General features: G+C 38.0%; 1 protein-coding gene across 22 annotated transcripts in view; it reads left to right on the forward strand.

Moving 5' to 3' along the window:
• Positions 1-22279, forward strand: part of LOC109104764 (neurexin-1a) — a 177284-nt gene that overhangs the window by 128445 nt on the left and 26560 nt on the right. For all 22 annotated transcript variants that reach the window (XM_042735465.1, XM_042735467.1, XM_042735480.1 and 19 more), the window contains 2 exons: positions 4264-4445; positions 18100-18271. In XM_042735465.1, the coding sequence (XP_042591399.1) occupies positions 4264-4445; positions 18100-18271 (354 nt within the window). The remainder of the gene's footprint in view (positions 1-4263; positions 4446-18099; positions 18272-22279) is intronic.

Below are 22279 nucleotides of genomic sequence, written 5' to 3' on the forward strand. Positions count from 1 at the left end.
GCAAGCCCCTTATTACAACCTATATTTACGTTTTAAAGTTAAGTGCCTTCTAGCATGTGTAAAAATAATGGCAGTGTCGTGTTGCATCTGTCGTCAAGAAGTGACGTATGACTGTCATTCCCAGTCAAAATGCGTGTTTATTTAAATGCAGTGTGTGGACTTTTTACATGGTCCAACCTGATCTCACGGCAATTCGTATATATTTTACTAGGTGGCTAATTCATATGAATGTGTACAAATGACCACACCTAACCCCACCCCTACCCTCACAGAAATCATGCAAAATCGTGATCTACAGTGCATATACATTTTGTGAGCATGTGCGTTCTCTGGGATCAAACCATTATCGCATGATCACATGATTGCATAACATTGTATAATGAGATGCTCTACACGCTGAGCTATTCGAATCCCGAATTATGACCTAGATAAAAGAACACAAAGCATTAATATGAAAGTGTCCTGTTGCCGATAGGGACACAATTGTAGTATACACTCTGATGGGTCGTATTTCAGGGATTTTGACAAACGACCTATAAGGGGCGCATTGGTTGGAGGACATGTTGTTACAAAGTTAACTATGTTAAAGTCTGCACCAACTCACAATAATGTTCTGTTTATTGCTGCAGTTATGTTCTCTGACACTTTAAATGCTCAAGCTCTTTAAATGCTAGAGAGTTTTTTATCATTCATCAGTCATTCTCAAACTGATTCCAACAATATTGTTCCTTTGTGCCATTGTAGTTGTGGTGTACTATATCTTTATCATTACACTCCTTGGTGTTGAAAGGGTCTTCAAAGGCATAGTTCATCCAAAAATGAAAATTCTGTCATAATTTAATCACACTCATGTTGTTCCAAACTTGTATTCAAGCAACTTGAGGTCAATAAATGGTTAAACATTCACAGGAAAGTTCACAGCCTTTTGCAAAAAAGAAGTCTTAAAGGTATAATTCACGGGAAAAAAAAAAAAAATTCTGCCATTATTTAATCACCCTCATGTTTTTTCAAACCTGTATGCCAACAGCAGGACGGCTAATAAATGATGACAGAATGTTCGCTTTTGGGTGAACTTTTCCTTTAAGCAAAAGTAGTATTTTAGCTTGTGTATAAAAGTGGAGATGGATCCATATGGAGCCTCTGAGACCCTGGCAGAAGAAGAAGCTGGTGCGTAATTTAATTTCACCAGCACATAAAGGAGATTAAGGCTATGATGGGATTCCAGAGGGCCAGGTAATATCTATCTCATTAGAACAGCTCTCCCAAGCATTCACACACAGCTCTTCTATGGGGCGGCAGTCAGCCCTCTCTCTTTTGCTTGTTCCTGCCGATTGACCTTAGAAGGGTGCTGGAGTGGAAAGACCAGAACGGTTGTTAGGTAGCGAGGGTCTTCTTTAAAACCCAGACCCAGCTGCCCGCCCAGCCGAGATGATGGAACATATTTAAGGGGCTAATGGTCTGGCTTGCACAAAGAGCCTGCCTCATTTAACAGCATCAGAAAATAGACTTCAGAGAAGAGGTTTAACCCCGTTAGAGGGAGGGCAGCAAGCTCCTTAACCACATCAGGGATGGGAGTGAAAAGTCAGGCTGAGGGAGATAAGAAAAGAAAGAAAGAAAAGAAAAGAGGGTGGCTTGGAGAAGCTCCCAAGTAGTTGGGATAGGAGCCGACTGCACGAACAAAGAATCCAGCAGAAATTTTTAGCATTTCGCCATTTATTTGATGGCGAATGTGGAGATATGACAGGAAATGATAGCGACAATAGGGGAGAATACGATCAAGGCTTAACACAGGCCAGATTCAAACCCAAATGTCCCACTTGTGCAACAAATATTGGTTTTGAAACATGTCACTATACCATGTTTTTTGTCTCTCATACCAATTTGCAGTCTCATTTTTACATTTTTTTAATATATATATATATAGCACAAATCAATAATTCATGCTCATTTATTTACTTGTTAAGTGAATGCATTAAAAAAAGAAATGGATAATGTTCAGTCAGCCCTTTCTGAATAAAGTACTAATCACTCTTTTAGGGGGTTATTTTTTTTTTTGTTTTTTTTTATTTAGAGATATTTTTGTCTAAAATTTTTTTTTTTTTTCTCATTTTTGTGTTTTTATGTGTGTGAGAGTTTTTTTTTCTTCTGGGAAACACAACATAAGATATGGAAACACTTTATTTCAGAGTGTATAACAGTACATTTTACAACTGATCCTCAACAAAATCCATTATACATTATAGTAAGTACATGTTGTAATTATCACTCAGTACTTATTTGTGTAATCACTCTTTACACAAATAAGGACAACTTACAATTTAGGGTTACTCTTTATTGTGTCCTTGTTATACATTTAAGTACTGAATAATATTAATTAACTACATGTACTTACTATATGATCAGGGTTAGGACTAGGGTTTAATTTGTTACTTGTATGTAATTATGCATAATTAATTGTTATTATAATAGTAAGTACATGTAACGTGTAACAAAGACACCTTAAAATGAAGTGTTACCAGTTTAGTGTAACCAAAGATGTTTTGGTTTAATTTGTCTGTACAGTTGACTGACTTCCACAGTATAGACAAAATAAGGTGAGATTCTTCAAAATATAATTTGTTGTTCACAAGAAAGAAAGTCATAGATGTTTGGAAGGACATGAGGGTGAGTAAATGAAGCTGAATTTTCATCTTTGGGTGAACTATCCCTTTAAATGCATGTATAAGTCAGATGTCAACTTGTATTTGTAAAAGTTGATTGCGCTGATTTCAACTTTCAGTGCACTGTGCATTGCCCATTTGTGCCCGTAAATCTCTGCACAGCTTTATGCTTCCTTTCCCAGCAAATCCATTCACTCACCCACAGCTGCGAATTGCTGTCATACTGAGCGACAGATATGAGGCAGGCAGCCGTAGCGGTTCGCACGGAACAGATTTCAACAGAGCCGAAATCTCATCCCTATCCGCTTCACATCCATGATGGCCTGTGCACATATGTGTGTGTGAAGTTCAACCATCTGAGCCCCGCTAATGAGCAGAGCTCATTTCCCTGCGTTTGGAACAAGCCTGTCAAGGGAGTCATCACTAACCGGGCGTTAGTTTGCACGTGAATCCGTGCGTGCTCGTGAACATTTGTGTACCCGTGTAAGCGAATGTGCCTGCCCCAGAGGGGGTCAAGCCGATCGCTGACACGGTGTGAAACAGTCTCAATGAGATGCCGGCGAGAGCCCGCTGGTGAAAATCACACAGAGTGGAGCTAATGAGCACAGCTCTGCAAATATAGGAACGTGCCAAGAAAAAACCCACCCCTTTTGAAACCACTCTCAGCACTTTAACTCGGGGGGCCTCTTGCTCTTCTGAGAGCTCCGGCCTCCTCTGGGTTTTTTCTCCATGTTGCTTCGCCATCCGTCTTATCTGCATCTGGAGCTCAGAAGCGCAGCAGTCACGCTCCACCGAGAGGAGAGTGTTGAAGTGCGTCTCGCATCTCCTGAGGCTGTTATCTTGAGGTTGATGAGCTCTTTGCTCTGCGAACATTACCCCGAATGCACCTGCCACAATCGAAGCGCTTTCGTCCCGTTTTGCAATTGAAGTCACACCTGATCAAAAGAGCTAGCGTAGTCCGCCCGTTAATGAGATCAACTCCATTAGTAGCGTTTCTCTCTATCTCTTGATGCAAAAACCCGGAGAAACCTTCCTGCAGGCATTGAATCGCAGTGACCCCGCTCACAGTAAGCTACCTGCCTCTGACACTGTAATTAGCTCCATCAGGCATTAGCATGCATCTCGCTGAGCAGGAATAGCTGTCTGGTCCGTGCCGTGTTTGCCTACCTTTGGCAGAATAAATGCATGCAGAAGTAGGTGCTGGGCTGGGGGCCGTGGGGCTGGATTGATTGTCCGGTGTGTCGGCGGGTGAAGAGAGCGGCTGTAATCAGCTCAATCAGCCCCGGGCTTGGATGGGGGGTTGCGTGCATTGAGTGGTTGTAGCGAGTGCGACTCTGTTTAGCTCATGCTTCGGCAGACACAGGTGCTCCTGGTGACATCAGCGTAGCGAGGGTCACATAAGGGCTATAATTTAGCCAATCAGGGACCAGCAGGGGCTGTCTGGCACTCTGATGGGTTCATCAAGATACTCCCGCGCTTTGTGTAATGGAGCAGAGCCTTGCATACGCACGCACACACATGCAAAATGGAAATACTTTTCCCACTTACTTTGATGTTCTTGCATTTAATATTCTGTTTCTCTCTTTTTCTCTTTTCCCTGCAGTGGGAACCACATACATATTCGGACGTGATGGAGGGCTCATTGTGTACACATGGCCGCCCAACGACAGACCGAGCACACGAGCCGACCGACTGGCTGTCGGCTTTAGCACCCAGCAGAAGGATGCAGTGCTGGTTAGGGTGGACAGCTCTTCCGGCCTGGGAGACTACCTGCAGCTTCAGATTGTGAGTCTTGCACAAACAAACACACACTTATTGTTGGGTTACAAACTTTGAGGCCACTAGTGAAAATGCATCCTTTTTTTCAAAGCATAATAATTCAAGTGAAAATTTGATTTCAATAAATTATATGATTTTCTTGGTATTTATTGCAGCCCCCTTTTCTTAAATGCAACAGCAACAAGATGCATTAATTCAACACATTTGTGTCAAACCTGATGATGTTGTTATCTAGAATTGTTTGAGAATTATCCAGTGAGTTGAAAGAACATCTGACTGACTGTGCAAAGAGTCACATGATTGGTGCCACAAATATAGTCATTTAGACCAGAAACTGTTGCAGAATCTTGAATTCACATAAAGAATACTGGACTTGAAACTATTTTCAGTCAGAAATAACTAGTAAATTTAACAAATATTTGAAAATAATCTGCAAGTACACACTGATTTGAACTTGGTGAGTGAGAGTATTTTCTTGTAAAATGTACTCCATTAAACTTTGTTTTATTTTCAACTTTTCTTTTTTTTTTACATCTTAAGTGATGAAAATTTGGTGTTGAAACAGTTTTTACTTAGAAATTGTTACTAAATTTCACAAACAATTACAATGATTCGGCAAATAACACATTGATTCAAACTTGCAATTTTGAAGTAGACTAGAAGAAAAAAAATGAGAGTGTGCTTATTGTTCATTTCACGCCAAAATTTCTGTTTTGTGTTAAATTTGTGAAAATCTTAAAACTTTATTTCCAGGTTTAAATGGAAAAAAAAATCCCAGAAATTCAATATGGTCTCAGACTTCTGATCTCAATTGTTTGAACTTGCTCAAACCTACACAGATTCCCCTGAGAATTCCTGCTGTTCATTCATTCTCACACAAATCCCAGATTAGAAATTTACAGAAAATCATGCTCCCGACGAGCCCTGTGAATGATCATTAGGGTAATCATAGTGTTCTACGCCTCCTCCAGCACTCAAAGTGCTGGTCGGTTTTAGAAAGTTCCAGCGCCTCAGACCGCCCTCATGAATAAAATCTGTATAATGTTCAGAACAGAAGGCTCTACCAACGCTTGCTCAGAAGATGCTATTTGATAGAACCCGCATTTCCTATGACACGCTGTGCTTAAGGAGTGGGAGGTGGTGGAGGTGGAGGCAAGGGGGACGGGAAAGTGTTTGGCACTGAGCTTCGAAGAGTTGTATCTGTTTTTATTTATTTATTTTTCCTGCGTTCTATTTTTTTGACGCCCACTCCTGCTGTAATCACAAACTTGATTCCCAGAAGAATCAGCGAGCTCTCTCAGGGGTGGCATCATGGCGTGACTGTTGCACGACTGCCTCAGCAAATGCGTTTCGAGCGTGGTGAGGTAATGATTTCTCCAGCTGAGCCCTGGAGTTTACGATGCGTGCTGGTGTCTATATATGACTTCAGCTACAGTGCTGCAATGCCCCGATGTACTACACACTTTTATTTAAAGGGGTAGTTCACCTAAAATGAAAACTCTGTCAATACTCGCCCTCATCTGATTTGTCGTACCAAATCTGTATGATTTTCTCTTTTTTTCTCCTAACATAAGTAATTTTTTAAAGAGTATCCTGACCATTCAGTTCAATAAAATAAAAGTAATTGAGAACTGAAATAACAAATTAGGTTTGTCTTTTTATGATTTTATAATCCTTTTGTGTTCATTTTGATGCTTAAATGGATACTCCACCCCAAAATGAAAATTTTGTCATTAATCACTTACCCCCATGTCGTTCCAAACAGTAAAAGCTTTGTTCATCTTTGGAACACAATTTAAGATATTTTGGATGAAAACCGGGAGGCTTGTGACTGTCCCATAGACTGCCAAGTAAATTACACTGTCATGGTCAAGAAAAGTATGAAAAGCATCATCAGAATAGTTCATCTGCCATCAGTGGTTCAACCGTAACGTTATGAAGCGACGAGAATACTTACTGTACGAGAAGAAAACAAAAATAACGACTCAACAATTCCTTTGTCAACAGTCTCCTCTGTCTCTCCACAGCGTACGCTCTTCTGTGTCAGGTGCGCCACACGGATACACTGTTTTCTTTCAAATCAAAGCGTAAATACACATAGAAAACATATCCTTTTTATACTTTTCTGGATCTTGACAGTGTATTTTACTTGGCAGTCTATGGGACAGTCATAAGCCTCCCGGTTTTCATCCAAAATATCTTAAATTGTGTTCTGAAGACGAACAAAGATTTTACGGGCTTGGAACGACATGGGGGTAAGGGATTAATGACAAAATTTTCATTTTGGGGTAGAGTATTCCCTTAAAGTCTTCAATCCCCATAATTTTTTAATTGCAGGGAAAAGTGCGAACTAGTGTTAATTTTGGCAGCTATTTTTAGTCTTAGTCCTGTTTCAAATGTATGTTTTAGTTATTATCATATTTAGTGAACCTTGTCCTGTGTTTGTTAAGTCAAGTTTTAGTTGTCTGAGCATTTTAGTCTAGTTTTAGTCAATGAAATCATATATTCGTCATGCTTTATCATGGTTGAAATTATTTAAAAAAAATATTTTTGCTAAAAATTATAATCGTAATGATTGTTGTCATTTGAGAAATTTACATTTCAATTTCAGTTATTGCACTTTCACCAGTAAAGCACAAATCAAACAAAAGCCGACTCATACTCATGGTTTATTTTACCTCATCTAGTGTACTGATTTATTATGGGCTACTTATTATATAAATTAATATCAAAGACTTATGCACGCTCTCTGTCTATCTACTGTATATTATGAAAACTGGTAAAACAAATGAAAAATATTATGACAGTGAAATTCCTAATAGTAATTCCAATAATTCCATATTGCAATAGCCTAGGTTTCTCTATTAAAACAACAGTGGTTAAGTATATGCATTTATTCAGCAACCGCAATCACAAACATTATAGTCAAGATCTCATGACAGAACACAGACACTTTCATTTAGATCACTAAACTCCAGCTTGCTTGTCGCTGTTTTCAGATCATCATCAGCGGCGCTTTCACAATGAAGGGCAAGTACTTGCGCGTACTTGCGCATGGTTGCCAGATTGCAAAAGCACCTGTGCATGGTTGCCAGATTGCAAAAAATAAATAAAACACTGGGCAGAAAATGTATCCTTGTAACAGAGAAGCTCTGATTCAGGGATTTGAACTCTTGAGATCTGGCAACCGCACACATGAAAGCTCTCGTAGTAGAGGCGTGTACACCACTCCTCAATAATATTCTGTCTCCTTTTTTTTTGACAAAATAAAAAGATATTTTAATAAAGTTTTTATTTTTGTAATACATTTTAGTCTTTTTCATCAACGAAATTGCATGTTGATGTAGTCTTTGTTATCATTTATTGACCTTATTGGCGTCTCGTCTTCATCTCGTTTTAGTCATGGGAAAAAAGCTCGTCGACAAACAATTTTTGTCATAGTTTTCGTCAGCAATATTAACAATAGTGCGACCAGCACGTTTTTCAGAATTTCTACTTTCGTGTTTCACAGAAGAAAAACAAATCATCTTTTAACACAATTTTCATGACAGAATTTTATTTCTTGTGAAATTTATCTATAATAAAAGGCATTTTCTACAGCAAGAGCTTAAAAAGCAACAGTAGGTTTAATTTGCATGCACTTACATGTGAACCCTGTGCCCTATGTAAATTTGCAGCACGGATATGTTGTTTCAGTATGTGTTATCAATCAGCAAAATCACACAACCTCAGAGCGCGAGAATGATATCAGATGCCCAGTAGACTGTGGGTTATGATTTACCATCTCATGTACTCAAAACGTGTTCCTCGCATCTCGGCTCAGATATTCGCTTGAGAATACAAGGTGGTAGGTAGCAGTGTTGTCTTTGTGAAAAGCGTCTTAAAATGAACTTGCAGGAGTTGCATAAGCACAAGATATGTAACATTTTACATAATGCCTGTAATTAAGATTATCACAGATTATATATTTCCATATATTGGCATGACAATTAATCAGGCATCCATGACTGATATATGGCTTTTTGGCATAGGGATGGCAGGGAATGTTTATGAGCAAATTAAAGGCCCTTAATGTCTTGATGCGATTAGCAGTGGATATCTAGGCTAATTCTAATGTGTGACTGGTGGAGTCTCTGCAGTGCTACGTCTGCCATTTTTGATGCTTGTTGGACTGATGACTGCTAAGCCAGCATAAAAGGTATTTACTAAATGAATCAGCCTTGTGTAGGAGGGTAAATTAGCTGTACCTACATCACTAACCATCCATAAAGCAGTTGAAATCATTATAGATATCCAGTACCGTTTTTACCCCATAATTAACAAGGGGAAAAAAAAAATTCCCTTCCATTTCCGTAAATTATATTTAGGCACTGACAAGATTAATTATGTCAGTATTGACATTAATGGAAAGACTGTTCGGTGATGTAACGGAATGTTTTGATAAACCTGTCTGTAGGCTGGAAGGATATCATTATCCAGAGACTGCCTTTCTGAAAGTGAATTAACTTAGGATCATTGACCATGTTAACGAGCGGCCCTTGATGTCCTGATTTTTCAAACAGACAGTGGCGTCCAATCCCCCCCCGCCACGTTTCTGCTTATGACCCTAAACACTTGTGACAGAGTTCATTTAAATCTCATCATATCACCATCACTGGGGATTATCATTAGTCATCGTTCACCCCAAATCATTGAGCCACTTGCTCATGCAGAGAGAGAGAGGGAGAGAAATAAGATGGAGAGTAAGAACTGTAAGGAACGGTGAGACAGGCACTGTACAGGAAAAAAAGCAACACTGGTGCACATTCTTTCACTCAGCATAACGGCGCATTTTAAGGGGTAATGGCCTATTAAATACGTTTCTTCTGCTCAAGATGAGCTTGCCAGCTGCTCGAACCCATGGCCAAATGCCCTGCGGACCGCCCGGCCATTTGTGGCAGCCGTGCAAGCCGCCAAGCAGGACAGGAGAGAAAGAGGAATGGATGATGACTGTAAACGAGTCAAAGCCAAGTGATTATACCCCTGGGGTTTCACCAGATCATTAGCACTTTCTGACCTCTCACACTCTCAATGCCAAAAGTGTGTGTTTGTGTGTGTGTGTGTGTGCGTGTGTGTGTGTATGTGAGAGAGAGAGAGAGAGAGAGCGTGTGGGCAGTCTAATGAGCACATCAGTCCAATTGAAGAATTGTGACGATCACAGCTAACTCAGCAGTGAGAGGTACAGAGGTGTGAACAGTAGTACTGACAAGGGGATAGGGAATGTGTGTGTGAGAGAAGGAGAGAAAGGATGTGAAAGGAAACAGCTTTTGGAGAGCACCTGTGCTGAGATTTCGGTGATAGCAGAACGGGTACATTGACCATGTTAAAGGGATTGTTCACTCAAAAAATTTTACTTACCCTATTTGTTTCAAACTCGTATGACTCGTTCTTCCTTGGTGCACAAAGTGTGAATCTTTGAAGAATAAAATGGAAGTGAATGGGGACTAATTCATATATATATATATATATAAGATATATATATATATATATATATATATATATATATATATATATATATATATATATATATATATATATATATATATATATATATATAAACATATAATATCACAGTCTTGATTGTAGTGGTGTCATTACCACTAAAGGCATTTATGATTAGAGAACCAATAGTGTAATGCATCGATATGCCATTTTTGTAGTTCATATGACACTACCATTCAAAAGTTTAGGTTCTGTATGATTTTTAATAAGTAAAAAAGGTAATATTTTGAAAAATTACTAAAATTTTTTACATATTTTCATTCTTTTTTAAAATGTTTTTAAAATTATTTCTGTGATAGCAGAGCTGGATTTTCAGCAGGCATTACTCCAGTTTTCAGTGACACACAATCCTTCAGAAATCATACTAATATGCTGATGTGGTGCCCATGAAACATTTTTTATCAGTGTTGAAAACAGTTGTGTTGCTTAATATTTTTTGTGGAAACCGTGATACTTTTTTATTCAGGATTCTTTGATGAAAAAGAACAGCATTTATGTAGAAGTCTTTACTGTCGCTTTTGATTAATTTAATGTGTCCCTGCGTTATGAATAAAAGCCTAAATTACTGTTTCAAAAAGACCAAAATTTTTCAACGGTAGTGTATGTAGTACATTTTACAAAGATCAATGTATTAACTTTCTTAACTTAAATTTTAGACTTTCGTATAGCAAAACATATGGTAGCAGAAGATGGTAGCATTCATATGGACCAGTTATAGGAAAATAAATAGGAAAACTGAACATGGATACATATATTTCAATCCTTTTTTTCCCCCATATTTTGTTGTATATTTTGTATATACTTTAGATGTCCCCAGTCAAAGTGACTCAGGGCAGCCCGAGAGACTCACACATGCATGCACACTCACTCACATTTGGATGGAGGTGAAAGTGAAAGAGAGTGACAGATGCTGATTTTCTGCTTCACTTGTGTCTGAGTGGGCAGGACATACCTGGTCAGACATGAGTGACGTGTGACATGTCTCTGAGTGACAGCAAAGTGTCTGCTGACCTCATACCGTCAGTGCGGACTAAGCCTGTCTCCACCCCAGCAGCTTAGATAGAAACAGCCAGTGCTTTGGAAAAATGCCATTTTGTTTCTCTCAGTCGAAACTCAGCGACACTTACTTCCTCTATCCACTTACCCGCATAATTTGAGTACAAGTCATTCATGCACTCTGTCATTTTTACATACCGTCAAACTATATGCCAGGTCATTATGCAATTTACGAGTGGCGTGGAGAACAGTTTGACTGGCCACAGACGATTTAATGTTTGGTCTTCGTCAGCCATTTTTTCTTGAATAAGTGTGCCATATGGCAAACCATGCCTTTGCTATCTTTAGTATCTGAAGACAGATGGCAGAAGTAAAAGCCGAATATTTAAATTTATTCATCAAAATAAAAGAGACAGGTGTTCTTTTAAAGACTCTCTTTGTGACAAACTCAGCCCACTCATTCCTTTGCATTTTTTTTTAAATGTTTACCACGCTTTTTTCTTCAGATTAGAGTCAATGCATGAAAGAACATTTTACTATTGAAGCCCAGTGACGGGTTGACAAGGATCACTACAAAAATAGCAGCGCTCCACTCTGCCTTGGATTTGTCGATTGTAATATGAAATGATATTGTCTGCGAGAGATATTGCATTCAGGCCGGCGTTTGTATTTGTTTGCCTTTTTTGTTTTTTCCCTCAGCAGTAGGGAGACAATGTGCATGACTTCTTGGATATCTTCTGTAGACAACGCCCATGGAACGCATGTGGTTTTCAGGTTCGAGAGGAACAAGGACAGAGTGCTATTTTCAGTTTTTAGAGAACTTGGAAAATAATTCTCTGCTGCCAGAAAGATTCATGATCTCACCAGATCCAGTCCTTACCAGAAGATAAAGAGAGATTGCGAGAGCGAGCAAACACAAGCGTGTGCGCAAGAGAGAGAGACACACAAAGAAAGAGAGGAGAAGGAGGGGGTGAAACAACAAGAACTGCTTGCCAAAGTGGAATTATTCTGCGGACACAACAAATTTATCCGTTTCACCAAACCTGCAGTGCTCAAACATAAGGGCACATGCACTCTGGAGCGTGTCACACACGGTGTGATATTTTGATCTAATATCAAGCACAGTTATTTATGAGAGTGTATATTGCATGTTTGGGTGTTCTATCCAATTAAGCGTATTCCTTTGGTATTAGCTTGAGCATTACTGAGAGGCTCTTTATGTAAAGTGGCTGAGGTTTCCTGGATGCACCAGCTCATTTAAGCTGAATGCCATGGCAGATCAGCGTCCCCGCTGTGGTACACATACTCCGTCATACTCCATAAGCTTCTGCCTGCACCTTTTCCTAAATAAGAAACATCATTAGTGGCTCTTCTGTCCTCCAGGTTTCAGGAGCAACTGTCCCACCCTCTGTGTGTGTGTCTGTGTGTCTGTGTGTGTGTGTGTGTTTGGCTCCTCTTGATGGAACTTTCTGCCTGTTACTAATATCACAGTTATTCCATCGATTTATTTAGAGCTTAAAGGGATAGTTCATCCAAAAATGAAAAATCTGTCATCATTTACTCACCCTCATGTTGTTCCAAACTGTGCAGTGTTTGTGCTTTGTGGAGCACAAAAGAAACTGTCTATGAAGTCAGAAGTTTTGGACCCCATTGATATTTATTATATAGACAAAAACAGTTAAATCTCCAAAATATCTTTTTCACAGCTTGTGTTTCACAGAGGGAAAAAGTCAGGTTTTAATGATAATTAGGGTGAGTAAATGATGATAGAGCTTCAATTTAAAAAAAAATAATTTTCTCAAGCACAAAGCCAGAAATCTCCACTTTAGTAGTGCTTACAGTACATACACCAAACTTTCCCGTTTTATTCCTATCTATATTTTGAACGTTTTTACAGAGGTCTTTGTTCATGTATCATTTGCCTGATTTATATAACATTTCATTCCTGGTCAAATGTTTTTTTTTTCTGGCTATTGACATTATTTTCAGAGTGATAAAAATATTCAAAATCCCCTCTGTGAGAACATTTAACTCTAATATTTCAACAAAACAAGAATTTTGAACTTGGCTTTATCCAATATTCAGATTTCCTGAAAAATGTATGCAAATGTGTGCATTTTTAAATAGGTAATACCTCATTTGCATATTTAAACAACATTTTAGAAAACTTGTGATACAAAATGTATTCACTTAATGTACTATGAATATGCAAATTGGGGTATGGTGATGATTGAGTTTTTTTTTTTTTTTCTCACCTGTAGTGTCTTGTATTAAGTAATAAATAAATATTTGGTAACAAGTATATTTATAAGCACAAGAAACCTACAGCTCTAAACTACATATTCTGAAGTTCAGAACAACTGAATTATTTTTGTGTCTGGCAAGAGGAGGTCGTTGCAGTTCCAGAGTAGATGAAATGCTCTGTCAATCAGGATGGCACTGTGGTTGTCATCTAATTGCCTACAAGAAACGAGAGAACCCTAGAGAACATTGTTGCTATAACAACCCCCACTGAGTCTAATGAGAATCCAGTTGTATTAGTTCTTTATATTTAGAGCAGCACTGCAGGCCTCAGTGGAGAGGTGACCTGAAGCTTGAGACGGACAGGAACAGCCAAGACGCAGCCGTGTGGAACCAGGCCCTCCTTTTAAATGACACTTCATCCTTCGCTCGCTTTAGGGATCATTTAACAAACACAGAATCCTGAGCACAGCACCCAAAACATTTGTTATTCTGTGATAATCTGGGATTTGGTGTCACGGCTCAATTTTGCTCTCCCCTCCCGTATGTTTAGCCCCTGAGGCAATCATAATAGAGCCGCCTTCTCTTTTTTTTTTTTTTTTTTACTGAAAATTCTGCGAAACTGGGACATTATCACACCCGGGACTGAATGTAGGACGTAGGGTGCCTCTCTTAAACTATGCACACTTTAAGTTGCAGGAAGAAGCCCCCTGCGAAAGTCTGAGCCCCCTCTTCCAACTTCAAAAATGCTTACAGACTTCCAGAACTGATTACATGTAATCTGGATTACGTAATCAGATTCCAAAAATTAAGTACTTGTAATTAGATTAAATTACATTTTAAAATACTCGTAATCAGACTACAGTTACTTTTTATGGATTGCATGATAAAATATCATTTACACAATAACAATAATTTATTCATATTTTATTGATTCTCCCTTATTCATCTTTTTCATATTTTACATTTTCCTTTCTTAAATAGCCTACCGCTTCTATACACTCAGAAAGTCTTCTAGTTTTGTGGACATTTACACAGAGATCAGTCATTAGTCCGGTGGCGATGCAGCATTAGGCCACTGGATTTACGAAAAATCATTTCAGGTTTAATAAGTGTTTCAACATTGCATCAGCTAGTGATAAACGCCCTAATTTATTTAATTTATCAATTATTTTACCATGTATTACTTGGATGATGTTTGACTTTCAAACACATTACAATGCACAACTATTTTGTCATCTGATCCTCCTTCACCTAATATATTTTTATTGGAAGTACCCCTGAGATTTTAAAATAAATATTTGAATAATGAAATAACACATTTGAATGATCATGCTTCTGTGACGTGTCACATGACACGTTATATTTTGATTCATTTTAAAATTAGTTATTTTAAAGTAACATTCTTATGATTTGTGACCCTGGAGCATAAAACCAGTTATAAGTAGCACAGGTATATTTGTAGCAATAGCCAGCAATACATACTATGGGTCCAAATTGTTGATTTTTCTTTTATGCTAAAAATCAGTAGGATATTAATTAAAGATCATGTTCCATGAAGATATTTTGTAAATTTTCTACTGTAAATATATCAAAACTTAATTTTTGATTAATAATATGCAATGCTAAGAACTTCATTAGAACAACTTTAAAGGCGATCTTCACAATAATTTGAATTTTTTTTTTATAATCTCAGCCAAATATTGTCCTATCCTAACAAATCAATGGTAAGCTTATTTATTCAGCTCTCTGGCAATGTATAAATCTCAGTTTCAAAAAATTTACCCTTCTGACTGGTTTTGTGGTCCAGGGTCACATTTAATCAATTATTAGCTTTTTATTAAATTAATAAACCCCCTGCAGAAACTTCCTAAACCCAGATTAGGAAACCTTGACAAAATGTAATGTTAAATGCACTTCATGTTGTTGATAACAACAAATGGAATACATTTTCTTACTCTTTGTATTTTTATATCAATATGTTATAAGATTATACTATTTAAATCAATGTGAAAAACGAGATAGGTCAAAAGTAATCTAAAAGTAATTTAAAAGTAGTCTGATTACATTACTTAAAATGTGTAATGTAATCAGTAATGGGTTACAATTTGTAAGTAGTCTACCCAGCTCTGCAGACTTCATTACCATGTCCACGTTCCCCCTAGCCAGGATATGGTTGAGTCAATGCTGTCATTTCCAAGTTTTCAAAAGGCCTGCCACCCTTGGTGTTGGTCCCAGCCGCCTCATCCCAAATGAAGGATGAGGTCAACTACCCGAAGGGACGGCCTGGACAGAAGGGTGAAAGAGAGGTCGTTCTCCAATTAGAGGAGGGTGTGGTGTGTCACAGCCCACTGGAGTGCGGGCCAAGCTCTCACATCACTGCTCTGACCACAAAGCTGAAAAGATGTGCAGGGAGTGAGAGATTGGCCCTGGAGAACTGCTGTTAGCGAGCACAGAGGAGGGTGAAGGAGACGCTGCCCCATTGTTCCCGGTGATAGGAAGAGGATAGGGCTAACGGGCAGAGTCTGTCTTCATTATGGGGTGTGAGAGGCAGAAGGAACATCCAGCTTCCGCCCAGCTGGAGATGACAACATGGGGCGTGTGTGCGTGTGTGCGTGTGTCAGAAAAAGAGAGCTTGTGAGTATCCAGACAAAAACACACATCTCCTGGGAGAGTATAATAAAGTCTGGTGTTGCGATTTGTCCTCTGCTTGCTCTCTTCCGGCAGATAGGTGTGAATTAGGAGAATTCACGAAGGGATCTTCTCATACACACCCCATTTCATTATTTTGAAATGCCACATGTAGCTTTTGCAATCTGCAACAAATCAGTTGAAAGGACCACACGTTCCCACAGCAGCCTATTTTGGTGTTTTTTAAACTAATGGCCTCCATCTGTTGTAAATATGTCAAATAACAATTTTCACGGTTGCTTGCGCTCATGTTCAGGCTTGTAATAGCATTCCTAACAAGTCTGCAACAAGTTTTTAGTTAACTAAGTAGTGCATGTGGGCACGCAGGTCATCAAGGAGAGCACAGAGTGGGCATAGTTACTATTTTATATAAGACGAGCAGCAAGTGGATCGAGCGAGTATTATTAGCATGTGCTTTCATGAGAAGAGATTGTCTGCACATGAATAAGTTTTATTGTAATTAGCAAAAAACAATCCTACTGACTGAGCTGCATCAAATAGGAAACCATTAAGGATTGAGGCCATCTAGTGGTGTGGATGTGAACCACACAGAGTGATTTCACTCTCACTGCTCACATTAATAAGACAGAAACATGCACTGATGAGAATTTACACTGAAAATGACAAGCAGCGCATCAGAATACAGATTAGATTCCGTTTCACTGAGACTGTCACACATTATTCTGTATGACCAGCATATTGCCTTGAGGCACTGATTTCAAGGGGAAAAAAATCTTATAAGGTTATTTTTTTCCTGTGATTTCCTGTGATTCGATTATGTTATCTGCCTGCAGGCTTGTTGAGAAACTTTTGAACATGAACGGGAATGAAAAAGTAGTATTATTTAGTTTACAAGGCTTGATGTGTGGCACAGTAAATTTTATTTTGACATCTGCAGCAGTTGTGCCAACCCCCTTTAAAATTACGGATTGCTGCTGGTAATATTGTTTTGCCATAAATGTAGCATGTGAGTTGATGTCTTTCCATCTGCGATGTGTATATATATATATATATATATTAGAAATCAGAAGGCCACACAAAGTTGATGGGTTTTGTATCACCCTACAGGATTGATTCAAAGGGGATTAAGTTTAAATTATTTTACAAAATGAAAAGAAAGAGGACACGGGGTGATACGAGAGACATAGTCATAGCAGTATTTTTTTTAATTTATTTTTATTTTGTTTTTTTGGAGTTGCAGTATTCCACAAAGCTATATAATGTTTTTGTATAATCCGCACTGGGTTGTTTAATTGAACATTGTACAAAGCATCAGCTACAGTATGTCTCTCATATCACTCAGCATTTTCTTTCTTGTAATTGAATAAATTCAGCTGCAATCAATATTTCATGTCCATTTATTTCTTTAATTGGTAAGTAATCATGTAATGAGCAGGATGGTGTACAGTCAACCGGTCATTAATCCAAAATATACTACTTTAGGGTGATACAAGACCTCCCGCTGTATGATGGTGTCCTGATCAACCTGTCAGGATTTATTTTGTCATAATGACTGGCTGACTGTACATTATCACTTACATATCACATTGCAAATGCAATAATACACACTGAATTTGATTTCATGTTATATTTACTAAATGTCTAAACTAAAACCGTAGTATTCTCTCTATATACACAGACATAACAAATATATCCCCACTAATTATTATAGAAAGAAAATCGCAAAACTGCTAAAATGGAGAAAAATACTTGCCGGTTTCTTTATTACTATCCATTTCCTTTATGTAATAGGCTCATTAAAACATAAATTATAGATATTTTTGTTATTAAATATGAATGCCGCTTTTTGCTAGTGAAATAAAGCGGTGGTAAATCTTTCTGATGCATTGTGCTGTCAGGTGAAATTGTGCACAGGCTGATAAACTATCACCTTGTTTGGTCCTCAATAAATTCGGTACATCTGTTACTCTGCCAGTTAAGATGGAGTATAGCTGCCTCTCTATGAGAGCCTTTATTAATAATCAAAAATTGTCTTCCGCAAGGTTGCTAAGACAGAGTGATGATCATTAAATGTGTTGTTCATATGCTAAAATAAGCCAGTGCATATAACCTGACTGCTTTATGTTGGCGGAGTGAATCAGAACAGAATGACTATGATATAATCTTAAAGTCCTCTTCCTTTATCTCCCTCTTTCTTTCTTTTTTTTTCTTTCTCTCTCTATTTTTACAGGAAAGAGGCAATATCAAAGTGGTGTTCAATGTGGGCACCGATGACATAAACATCGAAGAAACCTCAAAGTTTGTAAATGATGGAAAGTACCACATAGTTCGCTTTACGAGAAGTGGTGGTAACGCCACCTTGCAGGTGGATGATCTGCCAGTCATTGAGCGCTACCCAACAGGTAAGAGCCCTCAGCCTTTATACGCATGTTTTCACACACACACACACACACACACACACACACACACACACACACACACACACACACACACACACACACACACACACACACACACACACACACAATCTCAGCCATGCAGCTATTCACAATGGGAACAATAAAAGGCTGGCAGAGCTCAGGAAAAAGAGTCTGAATCACAGGGTTAAGGACAAAATGCCTTTGTCTGTGATTGTGGTTTCTCACAGTTAAAAAAAGGTAACCCTGGTATCCTTTCCAAATGTCAGCAGAGATGATTGCTCTTGGGGCTTTAGAAGGCTGAAAATGTCAGCGCCAGGGTTATCAAATTCACCAGCCTCTCAGTCGCCTGAAAAGCCCTGACAAAAGCTTGACAAGAGATCAGAGATGAGAAATAATCCCATTGCTCTCGTTTGTCAATCATGATGAAAAGGAGGCGGCTGTATTAGTCTTTTAATTTGTATTTTACTTCAAGCTCTTCTTAAACCATCTCTTCCATTACAGAGATTATTTGCTCTCGATCTTCGCAAACGTCTTTCTTCTTAGGAGCAGATGTGATAGACTGTTGAAATGTTGAGTGTTCAATGACTGAAGTGGTAATGAAGCTCGGAAAATCTCATGCTTCCCATAAGTGTTACGTTGTCGTCCGTTGCTCATCATTGCGTTCAATACGGCTTGTCATTAAATTCAAAATGTGCTAGGAAAATGCAAATGTATACTTGTGAGACACACTAGAGTCAGCTGTAGATACACTGGTTGCATAGAATTGCATTTTGTATTATTTAATTGGGAGAACAGTAAGAATCTTAACAGGATTATCCAAATCCAAGAGTTGACATTTTGTATTTACAACAGCTTAGGCAAACTAGGACATACGCTGAAACAAAATATCATAAAAACAGACATAAGTTCTTGGAAACAGGACTATAAAGAATACAGAGAAATAGAAATAGATACAGATACGGAGAGAGAGAGCTACTGTTTTTCCTCGTCGAGACCCTCTCATTGTTTAAGTGTAAACAAACAACCCAAATACCAACAGCGTCTTTCATGTGGAGTGGAAGACAATTGCTTGTTAAAATGGAGCCATTGTAATGTGCCATTTTCTCTCAGCTTCCTCTTTCCATTGTGTCTGTGGATTTAGTGAGCAGTGCGCTTGTGATTGCATGAATACTAATGCATCTCATGTCCGTGGCAGAATGGAAGAAACTTTTCCACTGAAATATTTTAAAAAAAGACCGCTTTATTTTAATCAGCGCTTGATTGACTCTGCTCTGCGTTAGACGAGATAATAAATGCATTGAATTTAAATTGACAACGAGGGAGAACAAAATGGGGAGCTTGTTTATCTTCAACAATTAGTTCTGTAACTAGTATAGCTTTAGCATACAAAGAAAGCATGCAATTTTTCCTCCCACTCTTAACCTATGCTGTCATTCTTTCACCTAACCGATTGTATTGTAATGCAATTGTAATGTAGCAATAACACATAGCAATAACGGATGTATTTAACTAAGAAATTGAATTTTCAATGTGAAACACTTATTCAACTCCCTGCTCAATTCATCTCCCTGAAGTCTTGTCCGCTTTACTTTTAATTTTTTTTTTAATGAAATCAAATTAAAATAAAACTTCATTAAAATAGCATCTAAATGTCACTGAATGTACATCAGGAGTGTTTTGTGTTGCATTTTGTAGTGTTATTGTAGTAGAACAGGGAGCTCTTTGTTCTGACACTGACTGGGAGGACGGATGATACAACATTTCACCAAAAAAATTATATTATGCCATCAAGCTTTTTCTTCTGCAGAACATTTTTTTTTTTTTTTTGATGAATTTGGCTGTTTTTATATTAAATGGAAACCAAAACAACACAGGATCCTACTTACTTTCATTGTACCAAAAAAAAAAATAATAATAATATTATATATATATATATGTGCATATCTTAATTAAAAAAGAAAATATCTTTTGTGTTCAGCAAAAGTCATACAGGTTTGGGACGACATGAGAGTGAGTAAATGATGGCACAGTATTCATTTTTAAGTGAATTATCCCTTTAATGTAACAATGTTTCTTAATGACTGTTAAAGGAAGGATTGAGAGTGAAAAATACTGCAGTTGCTGTTTTCAGCAAACATGATGGAAAGATTTTTAAGAGTTCTGACAGGTAATCACAGATTTTTAAAAGCACTTTGATGAAAGGTGGAGGGCGAAAACCCCTATATAGCATTTAAAATCACCTATGCTTTATGTCCATTTGTAGACATTTTAAATGGACCCAAGCACTTAAGTAAACCTTTTTCATTAAAAAAATAAAAAATTTGGAATGTTCCTGTAATGTTACCGACAGAATTACCGCCACACATCTACTGCTGGGTACAAAATGGCCACAGCATGAGCTTTGGACTGGCGGAGTGATAATTTGAGGTGTTGTTGCTGTCCTTGAAAATCACAGTTTATTGGATGCAGAACAGATATAAATGTACAGAAATGTGTTTTTTTGTTTGTTTGTTTTGTTTTTTGATTATTTAGATGCCTAGTGTCTAAAAAAAATTTACAATAAAAGTGTCTAATATTTAAAAAGGAAGAGTGTTCAGACTGTTAGCATGCTAAGCTAACCAGGCAGTCTTTTTCACTTTACCCGAGAGGCCCTCAGGCAACTGCCCCCTCATTTAGACAGAACATGACCACTGCGTGTGTGTGTGTGTTTGTGTGTGAGTGGGTGTGCGCGTGTGTGTGTGTTGATGTGCATTCATGCAATCATGCACACAACTTGCCCTTAGTCATCCGGTCCATCCCACTTCAAAAGCTCCTATTGCTTTTTTCCCCTTCTTGTCTTGTTTCTTATAAGCTATGATTTGAGACAAATTACTCCTTTCACTCTTGATTACTCTAGGTAAAGTGCACAAGTGGACATAAATCACAGTAAGACCTGACTGCACAGGAAAGGAGGGAAAAAATGACAGAATTAAAGAAGGGGGGAAAATACAAATGAATGAAAGTAAAAGGAAAGGGGGACTCATTGTAATGGACTGAGTTTCAAACTTCTTTCCGCTCTCACAGCAGAATTTTGGCGCTCTCAAACTCAAGTCCAGTGTTGAGCACTCCACCTGTCCTTACGTGCAGCCCTGCGGAAGCCTTATTTCCCTGTCCGCAGGTGTTCTTCTTCTGCAATCACCTATCAAAAACAATATTGTACTGTGTTTGAGAAGCAATTTGGTCATGTCATTTCAGTGTCGGATACAGAATAAAGAGCTTTACCTCGAAAGTGCAGTCGACTAGAGCAGCCATACTCATGTGAGCTGGTATAAGCTTAAATTTGGTGCTTTAAAGGAATAATTTGCCAAAATTTGTCACTTTGCTCTGTCATTTCAAACCTGTATGATATTCGTTCTTCTGCAGAACACAAAAGGAAATTGTTTGACGAATGTCTTTGCTGCTATTTTCCACATAATTAATGTGAATAAAGATTCAGCTCAGATAACAAGATGACAAAAAATGTTTCATATTCACTTTCATTACTTGAAAAAGAGCATCCAATCTATATTTTACAAGATTTTCCTTTTGTGTTCCATTGAAGAAAGAAAGTCATACAGGTTTGATGATAGAATTTTCCATTCTGTAAGTATTTGTGCATATGTATATAGGAAACGAGAACACATTAGAATGGAAATTTGCTAGTAATTCTCACACTGAATTTCTCACATCATAGCCTTCGGGCTGACTTTCTACTCTGCTCTTGTTATGTCTCATTGAGGAAACATTTTTATACATTCATATTTTAATCAAACTTTAATCACATATAGAGAGAGTGAGACTCGTTTTTGATTGACAAATAACGAGTTAATGGCTCATAGAGTAAAAATTGTGAGGCGTAATTATACTCTTTGGAAATCTGAGCAAGTCAGGTTCATGTTGAATTTTCCAGCGAAGTCAGGAGTGGTAATTATGTGTGGGCCGTAATGGGAGTGAAGTAAATGTTTTCAAATA

The sequence above is a fragment of the Cyprinus carpio genome, chromosome B12, assembly GCF_018340385.1.
Source record: "Cyprinus carpio isolate SPL01 chromosome B12, ASM1834038v1, whole genome shotgun sequence".
In the NCBI taxonomy this organism is placed as follows: domain Eukaryota; kingdom Metazoa; phylum Chordata; class Actinopteri; order Cypriniformes; family Cyprinidae; genus Cyprinus; species Cyprinus carpio.